This window comes from Apodemus sylvaticus, chromosome 10, assembly GCF_947179515.1.
Source record: "Apodemus sylvaticus chromosome 10, mApoSyl1.1, whole genome shotgun sequence".
In the NCBI taxonomy this organism is placed as follows: domain Eukaryota; kingdom Metazoa; phylum Chordata; class Mammalia; order Rodentia; family Muridae; genus Apodemus; species Apodemus sylvaticus.
Window position 1 is genome coordinate 62,629,211 of NC_067481.1, and position 26,078 is coordinate 62,655,288.

The 26,078-nt window shown below is 38.4% G+C and overlaps 1 protein-coding gene across 1 annotated transcript in view; it reads left to right on the forward strand.

Moving 5' to 3' along the window:
* Positions 1-26,078, forward strand: part of Ulk2 (unc-51 like autophagy activating kinase 2) — a 79,424-nt gene that overhangs the window by 10,317 nt on the left and 43,029 nt on the right. Inside the window, exons 4-13 of the mRNA XM_052194429.1 lie at positions 3,065-3,097; positions 4,254-4,290; positions 9,262-9,435; positions 10,088-10,161; positions 13,784-13,885; positions 14,915-14,973; positions 16,521-16,603; positions 18,290-18,337; positions 19,658-19,746; positions 25,169-25,340. Of these exons, the coding sequence (XP_052050389.1) occupies positions 3,065-3,097; positions 4,254-4,290; positions 9,262-9,435; positions 10,088-10,161; positions 13,784-13,885; positions 14,915-14,973; positions 16,521-16,603; positions 18,290-18,337; positions 19,658-19,746; positions 25,169-25,340 (871 nt within the window). The remainder of the gene's footprint in view (positions 1-3,064; positions 3,098-4,253; positions 4,291-9,261; positions 9,436-10,087; positions 10,162-13,783; positions 13,886-14,914; positions 14,974-16,520; positions 16,604-18,289; positions 18,338-19,657; positions 19,747-25,168; positions 25,341-26,078) is intronic.

A 26,078-nucleotide genomic window follows, 5' to 3' on the forward strand; every position in this document is an offset into this window, starting at 1 on the left:
CAGTATATATGTGCTTGTATATACACATTCAACATTTTTTCCCCTCAGGGTGCTGGAGATCTAGTCAAGGGCTTTGCATGTACTAAGACAAACTACATCTCTAGGCTAGCTTTCTCCTCATTGTAACATGTCTCTTCTTCTTCCTCTTTTTCTTCCTCCTCCTCTTCCTTCTCCTTTTCCTCTTCTTCCTCTTCCTTCTTTTCCTTATTCTCTTCCTCTTTCTCCATTTTTTTTATTGGCTCTATATTGAAGCTATCTTTCCAAATCAGGATTACTTCATTAATTGTATATTATTTTCACCAAAATACTTCCCTTAAGGTCTCAAAGATATGGAAAAGGAGGCTTCTTGTAGTTTCTCCTTCATATTGAAATAGGTCTTGCAAAGGCATTCTCTAAGATGTTTGGTTATTATGTTAAATACAGACCCATTAGTAGATATTGCCAGTGAATCACTTCATACTCCTCCCAGCAGGTGTTTAAAGGTTTCACTTGTTCCACATTCTTGCTAACATCTGGCAATTTTAGTTATTCTGGTGATTGTATTTAGTTAGGATTTTAAATTTTATTTATTTATTTATTAATATTTATTTACTTTATGTATATGAGTACACCATTGCTCTCTTCAGACACACCAGAAGAGGGCATCAGATCCCATTACAGGTGGTTGTGAGCCACCATGTGGTTGCTGGGATTTGAACTCAGGACCTCTGGAAGAGCAATCAGTGCTCTTATCCGCTGAGCCATCTCTCCGGCCCCCTAATTTTTATTTTTTGAGATAGACGCTTATATAGTTCAGACTGGCCACAGACTCTGTGTATCTCAGGATGACCTTGGACTTCTGATTTCCTGCCTCTACCTCTTGAGTACTAGAATCACAGGGTACACAGCTTTGCCTGCTTTCTAGTTATGTATATTTATTTATTTATTGTTTGCTTTTTTGGTTTTTTTTTTTGTTTTGTTCATTTTTTTAAAAAGATTTGTTTATTTATTTTATGTGAGTATGCTGTAACTCTATTCAGACACACCAGAAGAGGGCATCAGATCTCATTACAGGTGGTTGTGACCCACCATGTGGTTGCTGGGAATTGAAATCAGGACCTCTGGAAGAGCAGTCAGTGCTCTTGATCACTGAGCCATCTCTCCAGCCCTCTAGTTATGGTTTTAATTAGTATTTTTGTACTGACTTCTGATTTGAATATGATTTGTAAGTGTAGTCACCATTTAAATATCTTTTTGAAATTTCCATGGAAGATTCTTGCTTGCTTATATATTGGGTTATCTTTTTATTATTAAAAGTTTTTATTGGCATTACTTTTTGTGTGTGTGTGTGTGTGTGTGTGTGTGTGTGTGTGTGTGTGAGTGCGCGTGCATGTGTGTGAAGAGGCCAGAGAACCACTTGGGATGTTATCCTCAGGAATGTTGTTCACATCCTTTGAGATGGTTTCTATTGGAGCTCACAAATTAGGCCAGAGCCATTTGCAAGTGACCTTGTGCTGCTTTACCCTCTGAGCCATTTGCTGACCTCAGAAAATGTATTTCCTCCACACTTGATTTTTCTTGCTTGCTAAATGTTGTTTGTTTTCCACATCCTTCCCCCTTTCTCAAGAGAGTGCTGCTGCTGAGGAAGTCAGGCATGTGTTAAAAGGTCCTTGTCAGGATCTGTTGTTCAGTCTCATTCCTTAGCACACGAAAGATGGCATCACCGTGTTTTGGGAATGGCTATAGACTGTGAGATAAAAGAATTGGGCATAATGTGTTTCCATCCTCCTACCCCCAAACCCATTTGCTTTTAGTTATTTGGGGTTTTTGAGACAGGAGTTTCACTGTGTGCCCTGGCTCTTCTGGAACTGACTGTTTAGACCAAGCTAACCTTGAACTCAGAAATCTACCTGCCTCTGCTGGGATTAGTGTGCATACTAGGCACATATTTTGTGAGTGATGCACACTCCCATGCCAAAGTTTGTATTATTAAGTTGAGCAGTCAAAATTATTTTGTAGAATGGTCTTACGTTTTTCATACTCTTAGTTAACTTGTTTAGTTCTCTGTTGTAGCTGCAGTGTGGACAGTGTAAAATCATTTTCCGACTAGAACTGGCCACTCCCTTTCTCAGATGCCCACCTGTCTCTCGTGGATGACCTTTGGATCTTGTTGAGGTTAATTGCTGCCTGTGAAGTATTTTCATTTCCAGGCATTTCAACACTAGCTATGTTAGCTATAGGGCCAGTTCAAAATTAGCATTGCAACTTTTTAAATGTAATAAAAATTTGCTTTTTATTTAGTCTTTGAATTACCAACAGAGCAGACTTGAAGCTGTATGAGTTTGTTAAAATACTCAAACTAATTTCCTTAAATCTTTAAACATATTTTGTGTACTGTAAAAAGAAATCTTCATTTTGCCAAAAATTTACTGATAATGGTTGTCCTAACAACAAAAAACAAAAACAAACCAAAAAAACCTAAGACCACTCATCCTACTGCTGCGTTTCAGAAATAAGAGTTTGCTAGTGTTGCTAGGAAGAGCATAAGCCATGGCGCTACTGAACAAACTTCTCAGCTTGGGAGCGCTTCCCTGAGGACCTAGTAAAGCTTGCTTTCTTGTTCACATTGGGAATGTGCCATGCTCTCTGTTGTGGTTGGAGACAGGTCTTGCTGTGTTAGTAATGCTGAGCTTGTGGCTCTTCCTGTATCACTGGCTTTGGTTCTGCTTCTCCACATCCTCCACATCCACATGCTGGGCTGGTTTATCCTGTAGTATCCTCTAGACAGATTGGTAACTACTACAGTGTCATCACACTCTATTTTGGCTATGCAGAGCTGATGTTTAAGACATGTTGAGAAGTTGAGAGCTGGAGGTAGAGCATAGAGGGGCTTGCACGGGTGTCCCCAGCCCTGGGGCCATCCTGGAAGTGTGGGATGTAAGAGAGACAAGACTCCTCTTGCCTGAGAGTTTTAATTTTACTTTCTGATGAATTTTGTGAGTTTAGTTTAATGATGAACAAGTGTATTTTTTAATTAACTAAATTTAGTGTTTAGGTTTTTATGATATTTATATTTATTTTCTAGGAATTACCCAACTCTGTCTTTCTGGTGATGGAGGTAAGTATTCTATTATTATTAATAATTATTATTAAGAATAAGGTTTTTGTTTTTGTTTTTTGATTTTTCGAGACAGTGTTTCTCTGTGTAGCCCTGACTGTCCTGGAACTCACTCTGTAGACCAGGCTGGCCTCAAACTCAGATAATCTGTCTGCCTCTGCCTCTGCCTCTCAAATGCTGGGATTAAAGGTGTGCACCACCACTGCCCAGCTAGAGTAAGTATTAATAAAGTTGATTGAATGATTTAGAATGATAAAGAATATAAAATGTGTTTTAACTAGACAATTAAAATACTTCAAAATTAGATTATATTTTATAAACAACTTTAATAGAACAGATTAAATTCATTTTGAATCAATGTTCTTTTTTTAAAGTTAAATTACATTTTGTTGGCTGGGCATAATGGCACATGCTTATAATTCCAGCAGAGGCAGAGATAGGTAGATCACTGTGAGTTTGAAGCTAGCCTGGTCTGTATAGCAGGAGTTCTAGGACAGGTAGGGCTGTGTAGTAGAAACCTTTTCACAAAAATAAATAAAAGAATACAATACATTTTATTTACTTATTGTGTGTGTGTGGGATAGATGGGCAGTGACTTGGACTTTCTTTAGTTTACTTGGTTTTGGTTTGGGTTTTGGTTTTGGTTTTTCAAGAAAGGGTTTCTCTGTGTAGGCCTGGCTGTCTCTGAATTGAAGGCTGGCCTTCAACTTACAGAGATCTGCCTGCCTCTGCCTCTAGAGTGCTGGGATTCAAGGCATGTGTCACAACAGCCAGATTCAGAGAAAGACTTTGAAGCTTTTGCTCTCTGTCTTCTCCATCCATCATGTGGGTTCTGGGGTCCATCTCAGGTCACATGTGGCACCCTTACCTGCTAGCTCACTGTGAAGACACTTGCTCTCTCTCTCTATATATATATAATGGGTTTTTTGTTGTTGTTTTTTCTTTGAGACAGGTCTCACTGTGTAGCTTAGCTGTCCTGGAACTCAGCTTATAGCCCAGGCTGTCCTTGAACTCACAGAGATCTGCTTACATTTTCCTCTCAAGTACTGGAATTAAAGAAGTATACTGCTTTATCAGGCTATGAAATAACTTGATTTTAATCACAATAACAGTATCTTTTGAAGTTAATTACCTTTTTTTTTTTTTAATTTATCAGTATTGCAATGGTGGAGACCTGGCAGATTATTTGCAAGGTAATTTTATTGCTGCACTTCGTTATGTGTGCAGGTGTGTGTGTGTGTGTGTGTGTGTGTGTGTGTGTGTGTGTGTGTATGTGTACAGGTACATCACGGCATACATGTGGTTAGAGGAAAATTTGTGCGAGTACACTGTCTTCTTCTACCATGTGGGTCTCAGAATGGAAGTCAAGTAGTCAGGTTTGGTGGCAAACACTTTTTTACCCCCGAACCATCTCACTAACCCTGCAAGGTCAATTTATGTGTATTTATCAGTGCTCAGTAAGAGGAGTACACTTAATTCTGAGAGGCATGTTTGAAATGCTGTGTCTGTGTCCCACACTTATATAGAAATATTCAATAAATATTGTGTATAACTTATAGTTATTTTGCTGACCAGCTGGTTTTAATTTTCTAAACTTACACAGTATTAACCTTTTTTTTCTCTGACAGTGAGGAAGAGGTCTAGAGGAGGGAAGAAACCAAATAAGAATTTATTTTCTTTAAAAAGCACATCTGACTTACCATCACTGAGCCATTAGTTCCTTTCATTTCTTTAAAAATGAAAGCTGGGTGGTGGCAGCAGTTGGTGCAGGCCTTTAATCCTGGCACTTGGGAGGCAGAGGCAGGCATGTCTACAGAGGTTTTAGACAGCCAGGACAACACAAAGAAACTCTGTCTCAAAACAGCAACAACAAAAACAACACTCCCCCCCCCCAAAAAAACCTAAAAAACAAAAACCGTGAAGTAGAAGGGGAAGTTGGAAGAGGAAGTGAGTGGGAAGGTAATGAGGGGTGATATGATGTAAATCATTATGTACATGAAAAGCGTTATGGCAGAAAATAGGACTATAGAGTAGCAGGCCTCAGCCTGTGGGCTGAGACCCCTCTGGGAATCTGTCTCAGTTAGGGTTTCTATTGCTTCATGAAAGACCAAGACCAAAGTGCAAGTTGGGAAGGAAAGGATTTATTCAACTTACACTTCCACAGAGCTGTTCATCACCAAAAGATGTCAGAACAGGAACTAAAATGAGGGCAGGAACCTGGAGAAAGGAGGCGATGCAGAGGCTGTGGAAGGTGCTACTTCCTGGCTTGTGCAGCCTGCTTTTATATAGAACCTGGGACCATCAGCCCAGGGGTGGCACTGAGATGCAAAATCTTTTAAGTTGAGATTTTATTTTAAAGAGCCTGACCTAAGTTTGAACTCAAGTAAACTAACAGGCTGGTACCTAACATTAGTTTCCAACTTGCCTCCCTAACAAGCATCTCCAAGTTACATCCCCAACAAGACCAGCATCTCTAGGTTATTGTCCCCAACGAACCTACACAAGCCCACTTCTGCCTAACAACCACCAATGCCGAGGAAAAGATTGATTACGTTTATGATATGACTCCCAGCACCAGCCAATTATGTTAAAGGCCACCATAGCTTTCGAGTTAGATGCTTACACAGTATTCTCTGCTTGCTGCTTACTATAAAACCTTGCCCCAGTAGACATTCGGGGCTCCTCTTTCCCCCAAAACCATCCTGTGTGATGGAGGTGCATTGGGAACAGTGGGGTTGGGGGTGGGGCAAGCTAGCTTGAATAGAATAAAGACCTTGCATGGAGTTGCATTGGATTGGCTCCTGTGTGTGTTTTGGGGGATCACTAACATTTTCCTGGCACAACAGCATTGCCTACAATGGTCTGGCTCCTTCCCCATTTGATCACTAATTGAGAAAATGCCTTATAGCTGGATCTCATGGAGGCATTTCCTCAATTGAGGCTTTTTCCTTTCTGATGACTCTAGCTTCTATCAAGTTGATATAAAAACCAGCCAATACAGGGTCACATATCAGTTATTCTGCATATCAGGTATTTACATTATGATTCATAACTAGCAAAATTACAGCTATGATGTAGCAACTAAATAATTTTATGGTTGGGGTCACTACAAAGTGAGGAACTGTATTAAAGGTTCACAACATTGGAAAGGTAGAGAACAGAACCACTGCTCTAGACATTAATTTGACTTAACCACTAATATATAGTAATATACACCTTGGTGATTATAAGAAAGTAGATCTGGAAGAATGTATTATATATATATATTGGAGACAGGGTTTCTCTGTGTAGCCGTGGCTATCCTGGAACTCAATGTGTATACCAGGCTGGCCTTGAACTCAGAAATCCACCTGCCTCTGCCTCCCAAGTGCTGGGATTAAAGGCATGCGCCACTATTGCCCGGTGCATTCCAGATTTTTAAAATTTATTTTTATAATTATTATTTTGTATAAATGGGTTATTTTGTCTGCATATGTTTGTTCATGTGCATGAAGTGCCTCCAGAGGCTAGACTAGGGTGTTGGGTCCCCTGAGATATCAGTTAGAGGTTGTTGTGATCCACCAAGTAAGACCTAGGAATCAAACGTGAGTACTCTTAACTATAGAGGTATCTTTCCAGGCATCCCCCAGATTTCTGTTGTTTTGTTTTTGTCTTGGCTGACCTGGAACTCACTGTGTAGACTAGGCTAGCCTTGAAGTACAGAGATCCACCCACCTCTGTCTCCAGAGTGCTGGGATCAGATTTTGTTGTTGTTGTTGTTGTTGTTATTGTTTGTTTTGTTTTAAAGTTTCATGTATCATAGGCTATCCCTGAACCTACCATTAGATGAGACTGGACTTGAATTCCTGACCCTCATGCTTCTGTTTCCCAAGTGCTAAGATTGTAGGTATCTGCAACTGGCTAAAGATGTCAAATTCACGTTGGTTTTGAGACAGAATGTCATTGTATATCTATACTGGGATGGCCTTGAAGTCACAGAGTCTCTGCCTCCTGAGTGTTGGAATCAAAAGCATGTGACACCATACTAGGTACTACTTGAAATAGTTAAGTGTTCATGATATAGGAGATTTCACTTTAGAGTACTTAGAAAGTTTTTCACAGTCGGGTATGGTGGTGTATATATACCTTTTATTCCAGCACTGGAATGCAAAGACAAGTGGATTTATGAGGTTTTTGGTTTGGTTTGTTTTTTTGGATTTGGTTTTTTCGAGACGGGGTTTCTCTGTATAGCCCTGGCTGTCCTGGAACTCACTCTGTAGACCAGATTGGCCTCGAACTCAGAAATCCACCTGCCTCTGCCTCCCAGAGTGCTGGGATTACAGGCATGCACCACTACTGCCTGGCAGATTTATGAGTTTTGACTGAGATAGATTGGTCTTACATAGTGAATACCAGGTCAGCCAGGGCTGTGCAAAAAGAACCTGACTCAAAAAAAAAAAAAGTGTGTATCAGAAAAGAGAATAAGAACAACCCTCATAGGAAGAGAATTTGGTAATTTTCAAGCCATAGAGTTGACTTTATTCTATTTGAAGGACATAATTGTCATGTTTTGCTTTTGGTTCGTTTCCTTGTCTTTGTTTGTTTGAGGCAGGGTTTAGCCCTGCTATCCTGGAATTCACTCCATAGATGAAGCTGGCATCAGACTCAGAGATCCAAGTGCTTCTGCCTCCTGAGTTCTGGGATAAAAGGTGTACGGCACCATGTCTGGTCCTTAAGAATATCATGTCAACAAGTTATTAAAGTGATTTCAAGCCATGAAGTGTCACTTGACATGTTATTAAAATTATTTTAAAACAATTGTATTTCACTTGTTCCATGTGTTAATGTTATTTTTACCTTTCTTGTAACACATGAAAAAGTTATAGAATGCATTCTAAAAATTACACAGACAGAAATATACTCAAAAAGCATTTAAAGATTTAATATGTTTATGTGAATGTATGACACATGAAGCTGCTAATGGGGGCCAGAAGAGAGCACTGAATCCCCAGGGGCCATAGAGGTAGCTTTTAGTCACATGATGTGGGTGCTGGGAACTGAACTTGGTACTGGAAGTACTTTCAACTGTGAGCCATTTCTCCAAACCATCATGAAGGAATTAACTCTTTTATGCAGAGTCAAGAGACATTGTGACAGTCAGATTTATTACTAAAGAAAATTTATATTTACATACCTAAGTAAATTTGGTTGTACATTGTATGGTAGGGCTTTTGAAGTTTCCACTATTAAGCATATTGTTTTGTATTATCACAACTACTTTATAAAGTCAATCTCCTCAGATTTTTACAGATTCTTCCAAAGTCACACATGGGGCAGTGGCTGGGATTTTAATCACCTTACTGTCACACCATGCTATTAGTCTGTAGCCTCTCTGTGTGCTGTGATAGTTACTGAATAATGATTATTGAATGAAACACAACTTCTTAAAGATGTCTTCCCTTCTGAGAGATCCTATATGGGGCAGGAGTATTATGGCCATGAGAGTTAGGGAAAGTGACACTACTACATAGAAATCCCTAGAGTAGATGGCCATAGGTTCCACATAAGGATTTCACTTATCTATAGTTCATGAGCTTCTTGGTGTGAAACTTGAACATTTTTCCTAGGCATGACCAATGTCAAATGAAACTTATTTTTTGATCTGTAAAGGACATTTGTTATTTGTTGAGCACCTTTTGTGTTCAGAGATATATCATAAGAACTTTGACTAGTAAAAATAGGAAAGAAAAAAGGAAAAGGTATCAAAAATAAAATTACAAATCAGTTCTTTTTTTTTTTTGAGAAATGTGTTGTCTTTTTTTTTTTTTTTGAGAAATGTGTTGTCTTTTTTTTTTTTTTTTTTTTTTTTTTGGATTTGGTTTTTTTTTTTTTTGAGACAGGGTTTCTCTGTATAGCCCTGGCTGTCCTGGAACTCACTCTGTAGACCAGGCTGGGCTCAAACTCAGAAATCTGCCTGCCTCTGCCTCCCAGAGTGCTGGGATTACAGGCGTGCGCCACTACCGCCCGGCATGTGTTGTCTTTTTATATTTTGCTTGTTAATAAAAGGAATACATGTGAATCCCAGGTTCTTATTTATTTTGTATCCTCTTTAAAAGCTGAATTATCTTAATGGAATGGAAAGGATTTTGTCTGTTTAATTATCCTTGTGGTTCCTTTTCTGCAAGCTAAGGGAACTCTGAGTGAAGACACTATCCGAGTGTTTCTCCATCAGATTGCAGCAGCCATGCGGATCCTGCACAGCAGAGGGGTGATCCACAGAGATCTCAAGCCACAGAATATCTTGTTGTCGTATGCCAATCGAAGGAAGTCAAGTGTCAGTGGTATTCGTATCAAAATAGGTAAATAGCCATGGCTTGCCTCATAGAAAGGACATTTTTGAGAAAGTACTTTTACATCATTTTAGTTCAGATTTATTAGACTAATGGATTTTATTAATGTCATTTTGAAATTGTTACAGGATTCATTGAGAACTGTTTAGATATGTGACTCTTTTTCTTAAGTCTAATAAGGGTCAAATGCAAAGCCTGCTTCTCTGTATAGGGGAACTGTTGTAGTTTGCTTACAGGCAGCAGGTTATGATCCTGACTCTACCGTTCTCACATAGATGTCCAAAGGATCTCACTCAGCCTTTGCTGGTGCTTTTACTGTTCTGGCAGTGTGTGAGCTATTAGTAAAGAGAATTCAAATTCTAAGTGTGGAATTGATGCTTAATGAGAGCTATAATTAATAATGTATTATAAGTAATATTTCCACTTGCAAAGAGTGAGGATCCTTGGTTAAAAGCCAATAGACTTACATAATTGACTGTGCTACTATTTTTAACTTCTTTAAAATGAGATATTTACTTGTTTTCTTTTGGTGGACAGACTTTTTCAATAAACACTTTATTTTCATAGTTCTTTTGTGCCTTATTTGTCTTACAGAATTATTTAATATATGTAATATGTTAAACAAACTGTCATTTGTTTTTTTTTTAACTTTGTGAAACAGCTGATTTTGGTTTTGCCCGTTACCTACATAGTAACACAATGGCAGCAACACTGTGTGGATCTCCAATGTACATGGTGAGTGAGAAGAACTTCTGTTTCTGATCTGAACAGTGATTTATATTGTTGTTAATTATGTTAACAATAATGAGATCACACAGCATCTTGCTTGGTGGACTAAAAAGTTGTTCCACATTTGTTTTGGGGTCTTGAATCTTTTTAGATTTTATTATATGGATAAGTTTTTTGCCAGCACAGAGGGTATCAGATCCTCTAGAACTGGAGTTTTAGACAGTTGTAAGCCATATGGGTACTGGGAATTGAACCAAATTGGAAAGGAAGAAATCAAACTATCATTATTTGCAGATGATATGGTAGCCTACCCAAAAAACTCCACTAGAGAACTCCTACAGCTGATAAACAACTTCAGCAAAGTGGCAGGTTATAAAATCAACTCAAGCAAATCAGTAGCCTTCCTATACTCAAAGGATAAGCAGGCTGAGAAAGAAATTAGGGAAATGAAACCCTTCACAATAGCCACAAACAGTATAAAGTACCTTGGGGTGACTTTTACCAAACATGTGAAAGATCTGTATGACAAGAACTTCAAGACTCTGAAGAAGGAAATGGAAGAAGACCTCAAAAAGTGGAAAAACCTTCCATGCTCATGGATCCGCAGGATTAATACAGTTAAAACGGCCATTTTGCCAAAAGCAATGTACAGATTCAATGTAATACCCATCAAAATCCCAACTCAGTTCTTCATAGAGTTAGAAAGAGCAATTCTCAAATTCATCTCAAATAACAAAAAACCCAGAATAGCTAAAACTATTCTCAACAACAAAAGAAATTCTGGGGGAATCAGTATCCCTGACCTCAAGCAATACTACAGAGCAATAGTGTTAAAAACTGCATGGTATTGGTACAGTGACAGGCAGGCAGATCAGTGGAACAGGATTGAAGATCCAGAAATGAACCCACACACCTATGGCCACTTGATCCTTGACAAAGGGGCTGAAAACATCCAATGGAAAAAAAGATAGCCTTTTCAACAAATGGTGCTGGTTCAACTGGAGGTCAGCATGCAGAAGAATGCGAATTGATCCATCCTTGTCTCCTTGTACTAAGCTCAACTCCAAATGGATCAAGGACCTCCACATAAAGCCAGACACTCTGAAGCTAATAGAAAAGAAACTGGGGAAGACCCTTGAGGACATCGGTACAGGGGGAAAGTTCCTAAACAGAACACCAATAGTGTATGCTCTAAGGTCAAGAATTGACAAATGGGACCTCATAAAATTACAAAGTTTATGTTTTATTTTTAAAGATTGACTATTATATAAATCTATATGTATTGATCATGTTGTTGTTGTTACTGTTGTTTTTGTTTTTGTTGTGATAAAATACCATGACCAAAAGCAGCTTATAGAAGGAAGAGTTTAATTTGGCTTATGATTCCAGAGGGGAATCCATAATGGCAAGACAAACATGGCAACTGGCAGTTGGAGCCGGAAGCTAGCTGATCACATTGTATCTATAAACGGGATGCCAAGAAGTTAGCAGGGAAGAAGAGAAGACAGGAAGTGGGGTGAAGCTGTTATCCCTCAGAACCCACCCACCTCCAGTGACAGAATTCCTCAAGCAGTGTTCCACACTGAAAGTTCCATAATCTCCCCAAATAGCCCATCATCTGGGCATATGTGAGCCTGTGGAGACATTTCTCAATAAAACCACAGCACCCTCAGATTCAACTGAAAATAAAATTTCAAGTAATACTGTCATAGTATACTTAAATGTGCAGTAATTAATAACTATAAAAGTTGGCTGGTGGTGGCTCATGCCTTTAATCTCAGCACTTTGAAGTCAGAGTCAGATTTCTGAGTTTGAGAACAGCCTGGTCTACAAAGTAAGTTCCAGGACAGCCAAAGCTACACAGACAGACCCTGACTCAAAAAAATAAAACAAGGTGGGGCAGTGGTGGCACACGCCTTTGATCCCAGCACTTGGGAGGCAGAGACAGGCAGATTTCTGAATTCGAGGCCAGCCTGGTCTATAGAGTGAGTTCTAGGATAGCCAGGGCTATGCAGAGAAACCCTGTCTTGAAAAAAACAAAACAGCAACAACAACAAAAACAAAACTAAAACTAAAACAACAGCAACAAGAAAGAATACTTACACATGCCTTTTGGAGTACCTCTTTTTTCATAAGATAGACTTTATCTTTTACATGATATCTGTCTTAACAAGTTTCTTATATTGCAGAAGTTATTTTTTTTTAGCTCCACACTTAATGCTGAAAATAATCCTAGTTATTTATCCTTTAATAATGTATAGTAGGTTATGAAACTTATAAACTAATGTGAAGTATTAAGCTAAGAAATAATTATGGGACAGCAGGATTATATGAAATAAATAAATATGACAATCAGGAGAAAGCAGTGGGGGTCTCTCTGAGTTTGAGGACAGCATGATTTATATAGCAAGTTTCAGTCCGGCTCAGATTACACAGTGACAGAGTGAGACCCTGTCTCAAAACAAAGTTCCTCTTTCAGTTCTAAGTCTGTACCCTCTAATGTAAAATTAACTTTGAGTATTGGCAAATGTCTGTAATCTCAGAATGCAAGAGGTTGTGATAGGATGATTGTGAATTCCAGGTCAGCCTAGATTAATTAGCAAAACCCAGTCTCATAAAGTCAAAATATTTAGAATCTGAGGTCAAGAGAACTAGTAATGAAAAGTCTTGAGCCAGGCGGTGGTGGCGTACGCCTGTAATCCCAGCACTCTGGGAGGCAGAGGCAGGTGGATTTCTGAGTTCGAGGCCAGCCTGATCTACAAAATGAGTTCCAGGACAGCCAGGGCTATACAGAGAACCCTGTCTCAAAAAACCAAATCCAAAAAAAAAAAAAAAAAAAGAAAGAAAAAGAGAAGTCTTGGTTTTTTTGTTTGTTTGTTTGGTTGGTTGGTTGGTTGGTTGGTTTTTTGGTTTTTTGGATTTGGTTTTTTCCCGAGACGGGGTTTCTCTGTATAGCCCTGGCTGTCCTGGAACTCACTCTGTAGATCAGGCTGGCCTTGAACTCAGAAATCTGCCTGCCTCTTCTTCCCAAAGTGCTGGGATTACAGGTGTGGGCCACCATCGCCCGGCTGAGATCTACTTTTTAAATCATAATTTTATTGTTTATATAAAATAAACTCAACACTTTAATAGAATGCTAAAACTTGTTAAGTATGAAATTAGGTCAAGGTCCAGGCTTGGTGGACTATGCCTATATTCCCAGCACTTAGGAAGCAGAGGCAGGAGGATCAGAAGTTAAGGCCAGTCTGTGCTGTGTATAGCAAGACTATGTCTCAAAAAAGAAAAAAAAAATAGCCTTAATCAGAGTATTTTAACTGATTATTAAAAAAGGTTGACCCGGGGAATATAGCTCAATGGTGCAGGTCTTGGGTTCAATGACCTGAATCATGAGGAAGGGAAAAAGATTCAACTGAGAGATTTACTAGGGGAGCCAGAAAGGGGTTGGGCACGGAGAAGGGAGGGAAAGAGGGAGAGATGGGGAGGGGGAGAGAGTATAATTCTATAAGGGTAATATCACAATATGTTAACATTTTTATTTAGTATGATCAGATCATTAACAGTGAATCAATAATATGCACATTGAGGCTGTAACTAACATAGTTCATGTCTCTTGAATTTTTATGAACAGGCTCCTGAGGTTATTATGTCTCAACATTATGATGCTAAGGCAGATTTGTGGAGCATAGGAACAGTGATCTATCAGTGCCTAGTTGGAAAACCACCTTTTCAGGTAGGCTGACTTTTTCTTATGGCCTTGGATCTCGCATCTTCAAATTTTTCAGTCGCCTTTGATTTATAAAATAAGGAATACTTTGGGAGCAGTAGGTTTTAGGCTCCTCTGCGACTTACTTGTTATTGTTACAGTTAATGCTGTGGGAAGCCGAGGTGTTTGCTTTTCCTTTCCTTCTGCTTGCCATTTATGGTAAGACTGGCATGAAGTCTATTGGATGCTTTCCAGGATAGTGGAGTAGAGTCAGGGCTACCAGCTTAGGATGAGTGGTAACCAAAGCTCTGCCTGCTAGCCTGGTTTAGGGGTTGTGAACTCTGGATGAGGTGGGGGCACAGAAACCTTGTCTCCAACTCTCCATTCCTGGCACTCTGTAGGTAATTCTGTCTTCCTCATCTCCTTTTCCTATTAAGAGACTGGCCTTCAGAGGACATGCCAGTATCTCAAGTTCATATTGTCAAGCTATAATTTATAGTTTTATTAATTTTAACCTGAAAATTATAATATAGTGAAATTATTTGCCCAGCACTGTACAAAAACAAATCAGCAATGCAGTCAAGTTACTTTATTTGCATTCCCAGTGTGGTTTGTTTGTAAAGGCAGATTCACCAATCCCAGCCTCTCTTCCTACAACAGTGCTGCTGCTGCAATGGAGAAATAATATTGGCAATAGCCTTGTTTCCTTCCTTTAGTCCCTTGAAAGTTGTAAGGTAAAGCATACCTACATTATACACAATAATAGTGTGCGTATTGGTTCATATTCGGGTAACCTCCAGAATAGCAGCTTTTCTGTTTTAGGCTCCTTTGAGTGTCTGGCATCAGAAAAGTTATATTGTACAAAGATTCTCAGAATTTGCATATTATCTCAGAAGTTTTATAAGTCTTACATGCCAAGCAGTCCATTTGTAAGCAGTTCATGACACTCAACATCAGCATCACATACATTCTACCATAGGAACATGAGTGTTAATCATGATTTGGAAGTTTTACTCCTCTCTGTTTAAAAAGTTAACTTTTTTTTTTCTTAAATAGGCTAATAGTCCTCAAGACCTAAGGATGTTTTATGAAAAAAACAGGAGCTTAATGCCTAGGTATGTGATTAGATTTTACTTAAATTACACTCGGTTTTACTTTAATTTTTTTATTTACATGTTTATTTAGATTAGAGTCCTGTAGCCCATTTAGACTCAAGTCCACAATCCTCCTACTCTACCTTTAAGTGAAATTACATGAGTATAGCCATCATTCCTGTCTGGTCTGGGTTTACTATTTGTGAATGCAGTGGGTTTTTTTTTTTTTTTTAATTTGAATGCCATGTTCTGTGTATTTCTCTTAATGAGTCTTTCAATTCGTAGTAATTCTGTAATAGGGAATTAGAAAGGTGCTAACACATTATAAATACCTAGGTAGTATTGTATCATATGTTACTTATTTTAAAATGTAAATTTAAGAGTATATATATATATATATGTATGTATGTATGTATGTATGTATATATATATAACTTGTGGAGGCAAACAGACACAGGCTCATAAAGCAGAAAGTAAATTCCTACCTAGACTGTGGATATTCTGTAACAATAAGAGTTATTGTGTATTTTTCCAAATGTTCTTTGTGGGAGTTCTTTATAAAGTACTTGAGAGAGAGAGAAAGTGTGTGTGTGTGTGTGTGTGTGTGTGTGCATACAGCTTAAGATAAAATACATTTTGAATTGTACTTTATTTTCGTTTCTTTTCTCTTCTTTTTTTTTTTCTTTTTAGATTGACTTGCTGGGTATCTCAGGCTTTCAGAGAGTAACCTCAGTTCAGCCTCCTGAATGCCAAAATTACAGACATGTATCACCATGCCTGACTTTTTTTTTAATTCTATAATTTAAATGTTCAATGGTGTGTTTATCCTTTTTTGTAGCTACATAAGTCTTATAAAACTAGATGTTCTATTTAATTATATTCCTGTTCTCATTTTTTGCTTACTACAAACAGCTTTAGTGAAGTATGTGTTGATCATACCCCACTTTTTTTTTTTAAGAATTTTGTTGGAATATTGTTGGACTCACAGGTGTACTTTCTATTTCCTGTTTGATGTTGAGGTGTTAAGAGAAAACCTTTCCTCATAAAGGAAAGAAGACCAATTAACTTTTTAATTTATATTTTTCTATTCATTAATGAGGTTGGCTCATTTTTATTTGCCCTAATATCTTTTAGTAGTTAGTAGTTCTTGTTCCTCATTTTTCAGTTGTTTTCCTATTTTAATATTGGCTTTTAAAAATTATCCCATGTCAGTTGCATTTATAATTAAGCTTTGTTTCTAGACAGGACTGGAGGAGGTTTTTTCCTTGGGAGAATTTTTTACCATCTGTTAATACAAGTTGTGTTAAAACTCAGGCTCTGTATTGTAGCAGATAGTAAACACGTGTTCAGCACATACAGAGGTCTGTTCCTATGCTGTGCTGGTAATTATTGAAGGTAGTGCAGTGCCTTTCTTTCCCTCACTGGAAGGCATGAAGCTTTATCAGGTCTTCTTGTTATAGAGGGAATATTTCTGAAAGTGTATATAACATTTTTATTTATCAGAATGAAGCAAAAGTAATTTAGTTAAATACATATAAATTCACTGCTTACATTGTCTTTTGCTTCAGTATTCCCAGAGAAACATCACCTTACTTGGCTAATCTCCTTTTGGGTTTGCTTCAGAGAAATCAAAAGGATAGAATGGACTTTGGTAAGTAATAATGTCAAGCTTCGTGTATCTTCTAATTTTATATTTGCTGAAAAGATTATATAGATTGCTTTTGATTTATCCATTTTGTTTTTGTTGGTCTTTTTGTTTGTTCTGTTTTTGCTAAATTTTGTTTTATGGTACAGTAGCTCTGGCTGTTCTTGGAACCCCCTTTGTAGACCAGGCTGGTCTTGAACTCAAAAGAGATCCACCTGCTTCTGACTTACAAGTGCCGGAATTAAAGGCATGCACCACTATCATCCGACTTATTTGTCTTTTTTCTTTCATTATTTTAATAAACATTCATCAAGTGCTTACTATGTTCCAGGAATGTGGGATAGAATAGTAAAGAGAATGTGTGTTCTCAAATGATACATAGTCCAGAAGAGGAAAGAGAGATAATGAATGAATTACAAACTGTAAGTGTGTGCTGCATTAAAAGTGCTAGGTACTGTGCAAAAATAGGAGGAGGAGATAGGGAGTAGTGAACTAAAAATTTAAATAAGGTAGTCCACTCTCATGCGAACAAAGAATAAATCCACCTGAAGTGTGTGGTGTGGCTGTGAGGGGGGGGGGATTTTAGGCGGAGGGAAGAATCTGTGGGGAAACTTTGAGCTGGGAGCAGGAATGGAAGCTTGAGATCCCGTGAGGAGGCCACTTGGAGACAGTGTTGGGGTCAGTAGAAGGAGACAGTGTGCTGGGGTCAGTAGAAGGAGACAGTGTGCTGAGGTCATTAGAAGGAGCCGATGCTTTTAGAAAGTACTGGCCTGGCTATTTCTTTAGAACAGACTCTATGACAGGAAAGCTGGGGTGTTCACTCACTTGAGAGTAGAGTGTAGCTTAAATTGGGGTAATAGAAGTGAAGAATGAAGTAGTGGAGATTTTGGACCTTTCTCAAGGTAGGGATTTCAGTGTTTACTAATAGTTTGTTAAGAAACAGATTAAAGTAGGCTCCATGGGTTTGGCCCGTCAATTACAGAAATGGGAAAGCTATGGATAGAGAGAACTGTGGGGAGCTCCCAGCAGAGGAGCTGGGATTACACATGTTACATTTACAGTAACATCAATGTAGCTAGTGCAGATGTCAGAGACAGCTTGACTGTCAGGAGAGAGCTCAGCTAAGGATAAATTGAGATGTTAGCCAGTGGGTGATTTGTATTCATCATGGCATTTTCTAATTACTACTTGAAGTCTTAAAATTTATTAGTTAACTTCTTAATGGTTGCTTTTGGATCATAATGGGTATCTTATTATATTTACTTTGTATAAATGGTAGTTGAATTCCACTAAATATAAAAAATTTCTGTTGTAATTCCATTTCATCTACAATGTGCTAAAATTATCACAAGTGCATCTACATTATGTAAACACAACTGTGTATTAACTATTGTGTTATGTAGTCTTATATCTTTTATAGAAGGGTTGAAAGAAGAAAAATATCTATATAGATAATATTAACATATATTTACCATTTCTGATATTCATATGGATTGAAGTTACTATTTTATATCTTTTTTTTTTTGCTCTGATATATTTCTATTTCTCTTTGTCTCTTTTGTGATCTCATTGGTTAATTTACCTAGTAGTCAATATCTTTTACTTGTGAGCCTTAGCCTCTAATGGCTAAGATATCACTCCAGCCTTAGTAACTTTCTTTCTTAAAGATTGTGTTCTCATGTTTCATTACAGAAGCGTTTTTCAGTCATCCTTTTCTTGAGCAAGTTCCAGTTAAAAAATGTAAGTTCCCATTTTTATGTATTTTTACTTATAGAGTATGCAAGCTAGAAGTCAAAAAATAATATTTTGAAACACATAATTTTAATGTTTCTCAAAAATTCCTTAAGCATTCCGTAGATACCTATAATTGTATTTGTTCAACAACAGTTTTGCTTTTTCTTTTTTTCTTTTTTCCAAGACAGGGTTTCTCTGTGTAGCCCTGATTGTCCTGGAACTCACTCTGTAGACCAGGCTGGCCTCGAACTCAGAGATCCGCCTGACTCTGCCTCCCAGAGTGGTGGGATTACAGGTGTGAGCCACCACCGCCCGGCCAGTTTTTCTTTTTATATCCAATTGAAAAATGTTTAGTAACTGCTGCATTTTTATTTACATTTTTAAATTATTTTTATGCTCTGTGTGTGTGTGTGTGTGTGTGTGTGTGTGAGAGAGAGAGAGAGAGAGAGAGAGAGAGAGAGAGAGAGAGAGAGAGAAAGAGAGAGAGAGAATATGTATTTGTACACACATACAGAGGACAACTTGTAGAAGTCAGTTCTTTCCTTCTACCATATGAGTCCTGGTGATCAAACTCAGACTGTCAGGTGTGGTGGCAAGTACCTTTACTTACTAAATCGAAGCCCAACTATTGCATTTCTGGTTAACTTTTAGTTTTTTAAATTAAAATGTAGAAGTATTTATCTTTGTAGTTAAGTATGTCTTTGTGTCTATGTGTGGATAGGAGTGCAGGTGCCCAGGGGATCCAAAGGAAGGGGTTGGATTCCCTTGGAACTGGAGTTACAGGTAGCTGTGAAGCAGCTGATTTTCCCTGGAAACCAAACTTAACCTTCATAACTGCTCATGCATTTACTTATTTATTGTGTGTGTGTTTGTGTATTCATGCATGTGCACACATGTGGAAGCTAAAGGACAACTTGGTTCACTCCTTTTACCACATGGGCTCCAGGGATTGAACTCAGGTGGTCAGGTTTGGGCTGCAAGTACCCTTACTGCTGAGCCATCTTCCCAGGCATGTTTCTTTTCTCCTCCCCCATCCCCAACACTGTTTCTCTGTGTAGCCCTGGCTGGCCTGGGACTTGCTCTGTAGACCAGGCTGGTCTCGAACTCTGAGTACTGGAATTGAAGCCATGGACACCACCCAGCTCTTTTTTTCTTTCTTAAATATTTTGTTGCATTTTTTTGTTCCATCTATGGAAGCACTAATGAATAGGTAAATGCAAATTTTTGGTTATAACTAAGTTGTTGGTGTTTTGATGGCTTGTACTGTTAGACAGATCTTACAACACATTATAGAGAGACAGTTCTTTTACTGTTTTTCTTCCCTAGCTTGCCCAGTCCCAGTGCCTGTGTATTCTGGCCCTGTCCTTGGAAGCTCCTGCAGCACCTCACCATCTTGTCGCTTTGCTTCTCCACCAGTAAGTTGGGTTTTATTAAAAATGATTTTAGTGTTAGTGTTTTTGTTCTTCTAGTGGGAGTGTTTACTATGCAGCTGAGGTCTAGGAGAAAGGACATCAGAGTTGGATCAAATAGTCCTGACTTTGGTTGGTTCTTTGCTCTCTTAGCTGTGTAATTTCAGTAAGTTTCTCTAGACTCCTTTCTTTCTTTTCTGTCTTTCTTTCTTTCTTTCAAAATTTATTTATTGTTTTAATGTATGTGAGTACACAGTCTCTGCTTTCAGACACACCAGAAGAGGGCATCGGATCTCATTACAGATGGTTGTGAGCCACCAAGTGGTTGCTGGGAATTGAACTCAGGACCTCTGGAAGAGCAGTCAGTGCTCTTAACCGTTGAGCCATCTCTCCAGCCCTGACCCACTTTCTTGTGCCATGTGAGAATTTAGTGATACATGCAAACAAAGACTCTTGGGGTGGATAAGTGGAGGCTAATTACTGTACACTGTAAAGGTTCAGAGTCCATAAGGTTTGAGGAGTGGGGAATAACCTTGGAGCTGAGTGTTACTTGCTGCACTGTGAAGTTATTGAGCTAATCCTTTCATGGTTTTGTCCTCTTGAGTTTAAGTGCTGCTTCTTGATCCTCACGGCCTTCTGATTCTCTGTTATTTTCTTCTTCCCACTCTAGTCTCTGTTTTACCTAGCTCTTTTCTTTGTTCTACTAGTCCTCCTAAGTCTATGTTACAGCCTGATGATCTTGAGACATTGTACATTTGAAGGCACTGTGGGAGCTCTTGAGTCCGATTTGTATTTCACGTAGGATCTAAATAGGCATGGAGTTTTTGACTTCTGGCAGAAAGATAGGAAGGGGAGCCATAAAAGAAGGCAACTGTGTTATTAGCCAGTAGAGACAACTTAAAAGTTTAAGAAGAAGCTTGAGAGCTCTGTACCCCATATTGACATGGTAATGGGATGAGTGCTTTAGTGCTTTTGTCTTTTTGAGCTTGCTTTCTTCTGTGTAAAATGAATGCAGCTTACTTCCCTTAAGATAATTGAACATAAGCCTTCTTTGTCTAACACTAAACAAATTTACACACAGTGACAACTACTGTTATTATTTTCTTGAGAAATCTAATAGCCAAAGCTAAAATAGATGTGGAACAAAGCCTATTTCAAAAATGAGTTTTATTTTTAAAATCATCAAAAAAGGAGCTAAAAAGATGGTTCTGTAACCTTCTTTTTGTGTTGGCTATGTAAGCATCAGGACCTCAGCTCAGACCTCCCACATCCATTTAAGATTTGGGCGTGCTGGTACTGGCCTGTAACCCCAGCACAGGCCAGTTTCAGAAACAGTTAGGTTCCCAAAGTCTCATGGGACAGCCAATCTAACAGGGAGCTCTAGGTTTAGAGAGAACCTGATCGAGAAAATACAGAAATGAATGATGCAGGAAGGAATCCATAGTCAACCTTTAGCCTCCAAATACACACACACACAGCCCAAAAAGAAAAAAGAAAAAAAAAGTAAGAGCTGGAGAGTTGGATCACTGGATAAGAGCACTGGTTGCTCTTGAAGAAGACAAGGGCTCAATTTACAACACCTGCACAGTAGTTCACAAACTCCATGTTCCAGTTCTGGTGGTTCTTATAGCTTCTGGCCTCCATGGACATCATACAGGCAGGCAGGCAGGCAGGCAGGCAAATATCCATACAGATAAAATTTAAAAATAAATAAGTAAATAGAAAAGTTTAAAAAAAAAACCCCACAGTTTCTTACACAACTCTGCAATATAAACCAAATAGAAGAAATGGCATGTTCATAAGGCTTATGTTACATTTCTGTGAATTTGAAAATTTGATAAATTTGAAAGAATATACATTCCTGTATCTGTTTGGACTACTTGGAGTGGGAGACCCAAGCCTAGAGATATACTAGTTACTTATCTTGCTGCTGTGATAAGATGCCTGGAAGAAGTGTAAAGAAGGAAGGGTTTATTTTTGCTCACAGTTTAAAGGGGGTACAATTCATCCTGATGGGAAAGATATGATGGCAAGAATTGCCTAAGACTGTGGCAGCAAGAAAGAACTTGCTCACAGTTGTGTAGCTCAGGAAGCAGACAGCCTTGTGACAAGCTGTAGCCTATAAGACTACTCCTATGGCCTACAGTGTCAGCTAGGCCACATCTTAAGAAGGTTCCACAACCTCCCATGAATTAGTGCCCAAATGTTGAAACATTAGCCAGTGGAGGGCAGTTTACATTCAAGCCATAACATTCTACCATAGGCGCATGGTCATCTCTTATTGCAAAATGTACTCCACCCAATTTAAAAGTCCCCATAGTCTTAATGTTCAAACACTGTCCTAAAGTCAAAAGTCTTTAAGACTCAGGTGAGCCCCTGTGAAATGAAAAAAAAAATGTTTGGTGCTTCCAACGTATAATGGCCAGGGTAAGCATTCCCTTTCATAAAGGAGAAACATGAACATCTATATGGAGGAAATGGGGGCCAATGTGAGGCTGGAACTGTCTGGACAAATGTCAAAACCCTATACCTCCATCTCTTCATCTGGGCTTCATCTCAAATGTCATCATTAGAACTTTATCTTAGAGGCTTCGTTCACAGAGGGAAGAGTGTTGCCTGAGCCTCAGCAGCTTCCTAAGGTTCCCACAAACCTCCTTTACCTATTCACTCCTCATGTTCATGCCTGAAAAACCAGTACCGTGTGAGTAATACCAACTCCACTCGTCCCCTTAGCCCAGAACTGGAGTGGCCTCTGAGTGTCCTACCAGCTGAAGCTGGGAAGAAGGCCCTACTGGAGAAGGACATCTAAGGGACTTGCTTTCTTATTCAGTTTCCCCTTTAATGCAGCTTTTCAGAACAGTTTGTGTTGTTACACTGTGTAACTTGTCCTATTGCCTGTCTTACTTTCCAAGTCCAGAATGTGTGAAGTAAGGAATTTAAATAAGTGAAGATTGATGATTTCAGGAAATATGAAAAGTGAGAAGGGCTGGCTGCAGCCCAATAGAGAGTGTTTGGCATGCATAAGGCTCTCAGTTCTATCCCTACCCTGCAAAAACAAAATTAAAAATAATTAAAATAAAAATAAAAAGTAAAAATCAAACAAATAACCCAAAAAGCTGGGCATAGTAGTGCACAGCTTTAGTCACATAACTTGAGAGGAAGAGGCAGGCTGATCTCTGAGTTCGAGGTTAGCCTGGTCTACATAGTGGGTTCCAGGACAGACAGAGCTACACAGTGAGATCTGTCTAGAAAAGAAAAGGAAAAAACAAAAAGAAGAGGTAGTAATCAGACATTTGAGATAGAAAAGACAGGAAGAAAGAAAGAAATAAAAGAAAAGAGAAAAGAAAAGAAAAGACGCTTATGTAAAAGCCAGAATATAAAGAGAGAGTAAAATGTCGGGACCTGATCTACATTGTCAGCACCTAGGAAATGGACTATATAGCAGCTTTGGATGCAAGAGAAGTATCACTTTCAACAAGACAAGAAAGAAATTCAAGGTGGTTGTGGATGGAGGTACTTTTGAATAACAGGGAAAGAAAATAGAATTTTCCATCTAAGTCACTGGGAAGAAATTACAGAGCTCTTGGGTCACATCTCCTTTTCATTAATGTTTAGTTATATAATATTGGGGAAATTACCTAACCCTCTGAGGGTTGTTTTTTTTTGTTGTTGTTGTTTTTTTTTTTTTTTTGGTTTATCTAGTTGTGAAATGGAATTCTGAATATAGCTAGAGCTGAGCAGAATAGTTAACGATTGAAATGTTAGACCTTTGTTTTGCCTTCACTTTATTACCTTCAGAATGTTCAAAAGGATGGTAAGGAAATTTTTCATTACATATGTGAGACACACAAAAAGACATGGAACTGTTTGCCACAAGTTACAGCAAGAGATCTTGTTTCAGAAAACCAAGGTGAGAAGGCTGGAGAGATGGTTCAGAGTTAAGAGCACCTGCTGCTCTTCCAGAGGATCTGAATTCGATTGTCAGCACCCATGCTGGGTAGCTTACTATAACTGCCTGTAGCTCTAACTCAGACCTCTTCTGACCTCTGCAGGGATCTATATGTACAGAGTGTGCACACATAAACACACATACACATACGCAAGATCAGGGCCAGTGGCACATGCCTTTAACTTTAGTACTTGAGGGGCTGGAGAGATGGCTCAGTGGTTAAGAGCACTGATTGCTCTTCCAAAGGTCCTGAGTTCAATTCCCAGCAACCACATGGTGGCTCACAACCATCTGCAATGTGATCTGACACCCTTTTCTGGAGTGTCTGAAGACAATTATAGTGTACTCATGACTAAAATAAATACATCTTTAAAAAAAAATTTTTAGTACTTGAGAGGCAGAGGCAGATGGATCTCAGTAAGTTTGAAGCCAGTCTTGTCTACATAGTTAGTTCCAGGACAGCTGATGAATGGCTCCTGGTGAACAACATCAGAGTTCCTCAACTTTTAATCTCTTGATACACATGCATTACACACACTTTTGCACATGCCCAAATATGCACACACATACACATATAAACAGATGTGGTAAAGTGTTTTCCTTTTAGGTGATATTTAAAGACTCAAGAAAAGTGAATTGGGTCTGGATTTAAAGAGCATGATGTAGGGCTTTTTGTTTTTTCCTTTTCTGACATACCAATATTAAATAGGATCATAGAAATGTAACACAACTTATAAAATTGATTGTTTTAGAAACATCATGTAATCAAGGCATTTCAGTAGAGTTATCACCAGAGTCTTTGAGCTTGCCAAGTGCCAAAAGATACATAGCAGTTTATGCCTAAGTTGTTGTTTAAGTGTAATTGTATACTTCTCTTCCTTTCTTATCATATTTCCCACAGACAAACCATCTTTTCCTTTTAATAGCAAAAATAAAAGGAACACATTCATACTTGTAAGGTTGTTTAAATCTTTCTGTGAGCATAAACTTGTAGTCTAACAGACATTACCCATAATGTCTGTACTTTTACATAACATGGTTTTTGCTTTTCTATGTGCAATGTTTTCTTAAGTGTGACTAGAACTTTTAATGCACAGTATGAGATTAAAGTCACTGGACATTATATATTTAGTCATTACGTAAATAGTTACTTAGTGTTGCTTTACAAAGCCATGAGCTGGGACTGGGGAGGTCTCCTCAATGATAAAAAACTTAACTTCTCCAAAGTTTCAGGTTGGGTAGATATGTACATGTAATAAATGCTATGTTTTTAAGAGTCATTCTGGAAGTGTTCCAGAAGTCTTTCTGCAAACATTTTAAACTGCTTTTCTAAAAGAAAGATCTTCAGAAAAGATTTTGTATGTATGTGAAACCTTAGATGGACGTTTATTCCCACTTTTATAAAAGAAATACTCTTTAGGCTATTCTGACTTGCATTTGGTTATTAGGATAGTTTTAATTTTATGTTGTTAATTTTAGTCCCTTCCAGATATGCAGCATATTCAGGAAGAAAACTTATCCTCCCCACCATTGGGTCCTCCCAACTATCTACAGGTGTCCAAAGATTCTGCCAGTAATAGTAGCAAGAACTCTTCTTGGGACACGGATGACTTTGTTTTGGTTCCACACAACATCTCGTCAGACCACTCATGTGAGAATCTTTTCTACTTGTACACATTATAGTTTTTAATTTACTAAATTTAAACTTTAGTGTTACAACTGGTTGTGCAGGACACCTTTACAAATGGGCATTTATTTAGTTGTTTTGAATTATCAGAATTATATATCTACTTTTCTAAAATATGTTTAGTGATTTTCTATAACAGTTATTTTTTAATTCTGAAGGTAATGAAAATGTTTAAAGAAATAATCTCACATTATGTTCACATCTAATTAGAAAGAAATAGAAAATGAGCAGAATAAGCTAGTCTCTCTCTCTCTCTCTCTCTCTCTCTCTCTCTCTCTCTCTCTCTCTCTCTCTCTCTCTCTCTGTGTGTGTGTGTGTGTGTGTGTGTGTATGAAGATTCTCCCTATGCTGACATCAGACGTGTACTTTCCCTGTGTCAGCCTCTTGAGTCTTGGGATTATTATGGGTGGGCACCACCATACTTACCTTTAGATCTGTAGGGAGTAAATCTGGGAGGGAATCCAGGTTAAGTAAACTTAGCCAGGGCTATGTAGAATGGTGAAAAGTACCAGAAAAGCCATGGAAAAGAGATAGGCAGAACTGTTGACAGGTGTAAAGGAAAGAGGCTCAGGGGAGCTGGAGCTTTGGTCCTGCTTGTGTGTGGGACAGCTTGCTGGCAGGACTGCTCAGCTGCCTGTCACTCACTTGGTTTACACGGTGCATCTCCCAAATGCCGGGCTTGCATTTGTGTTTGCTAGGTCA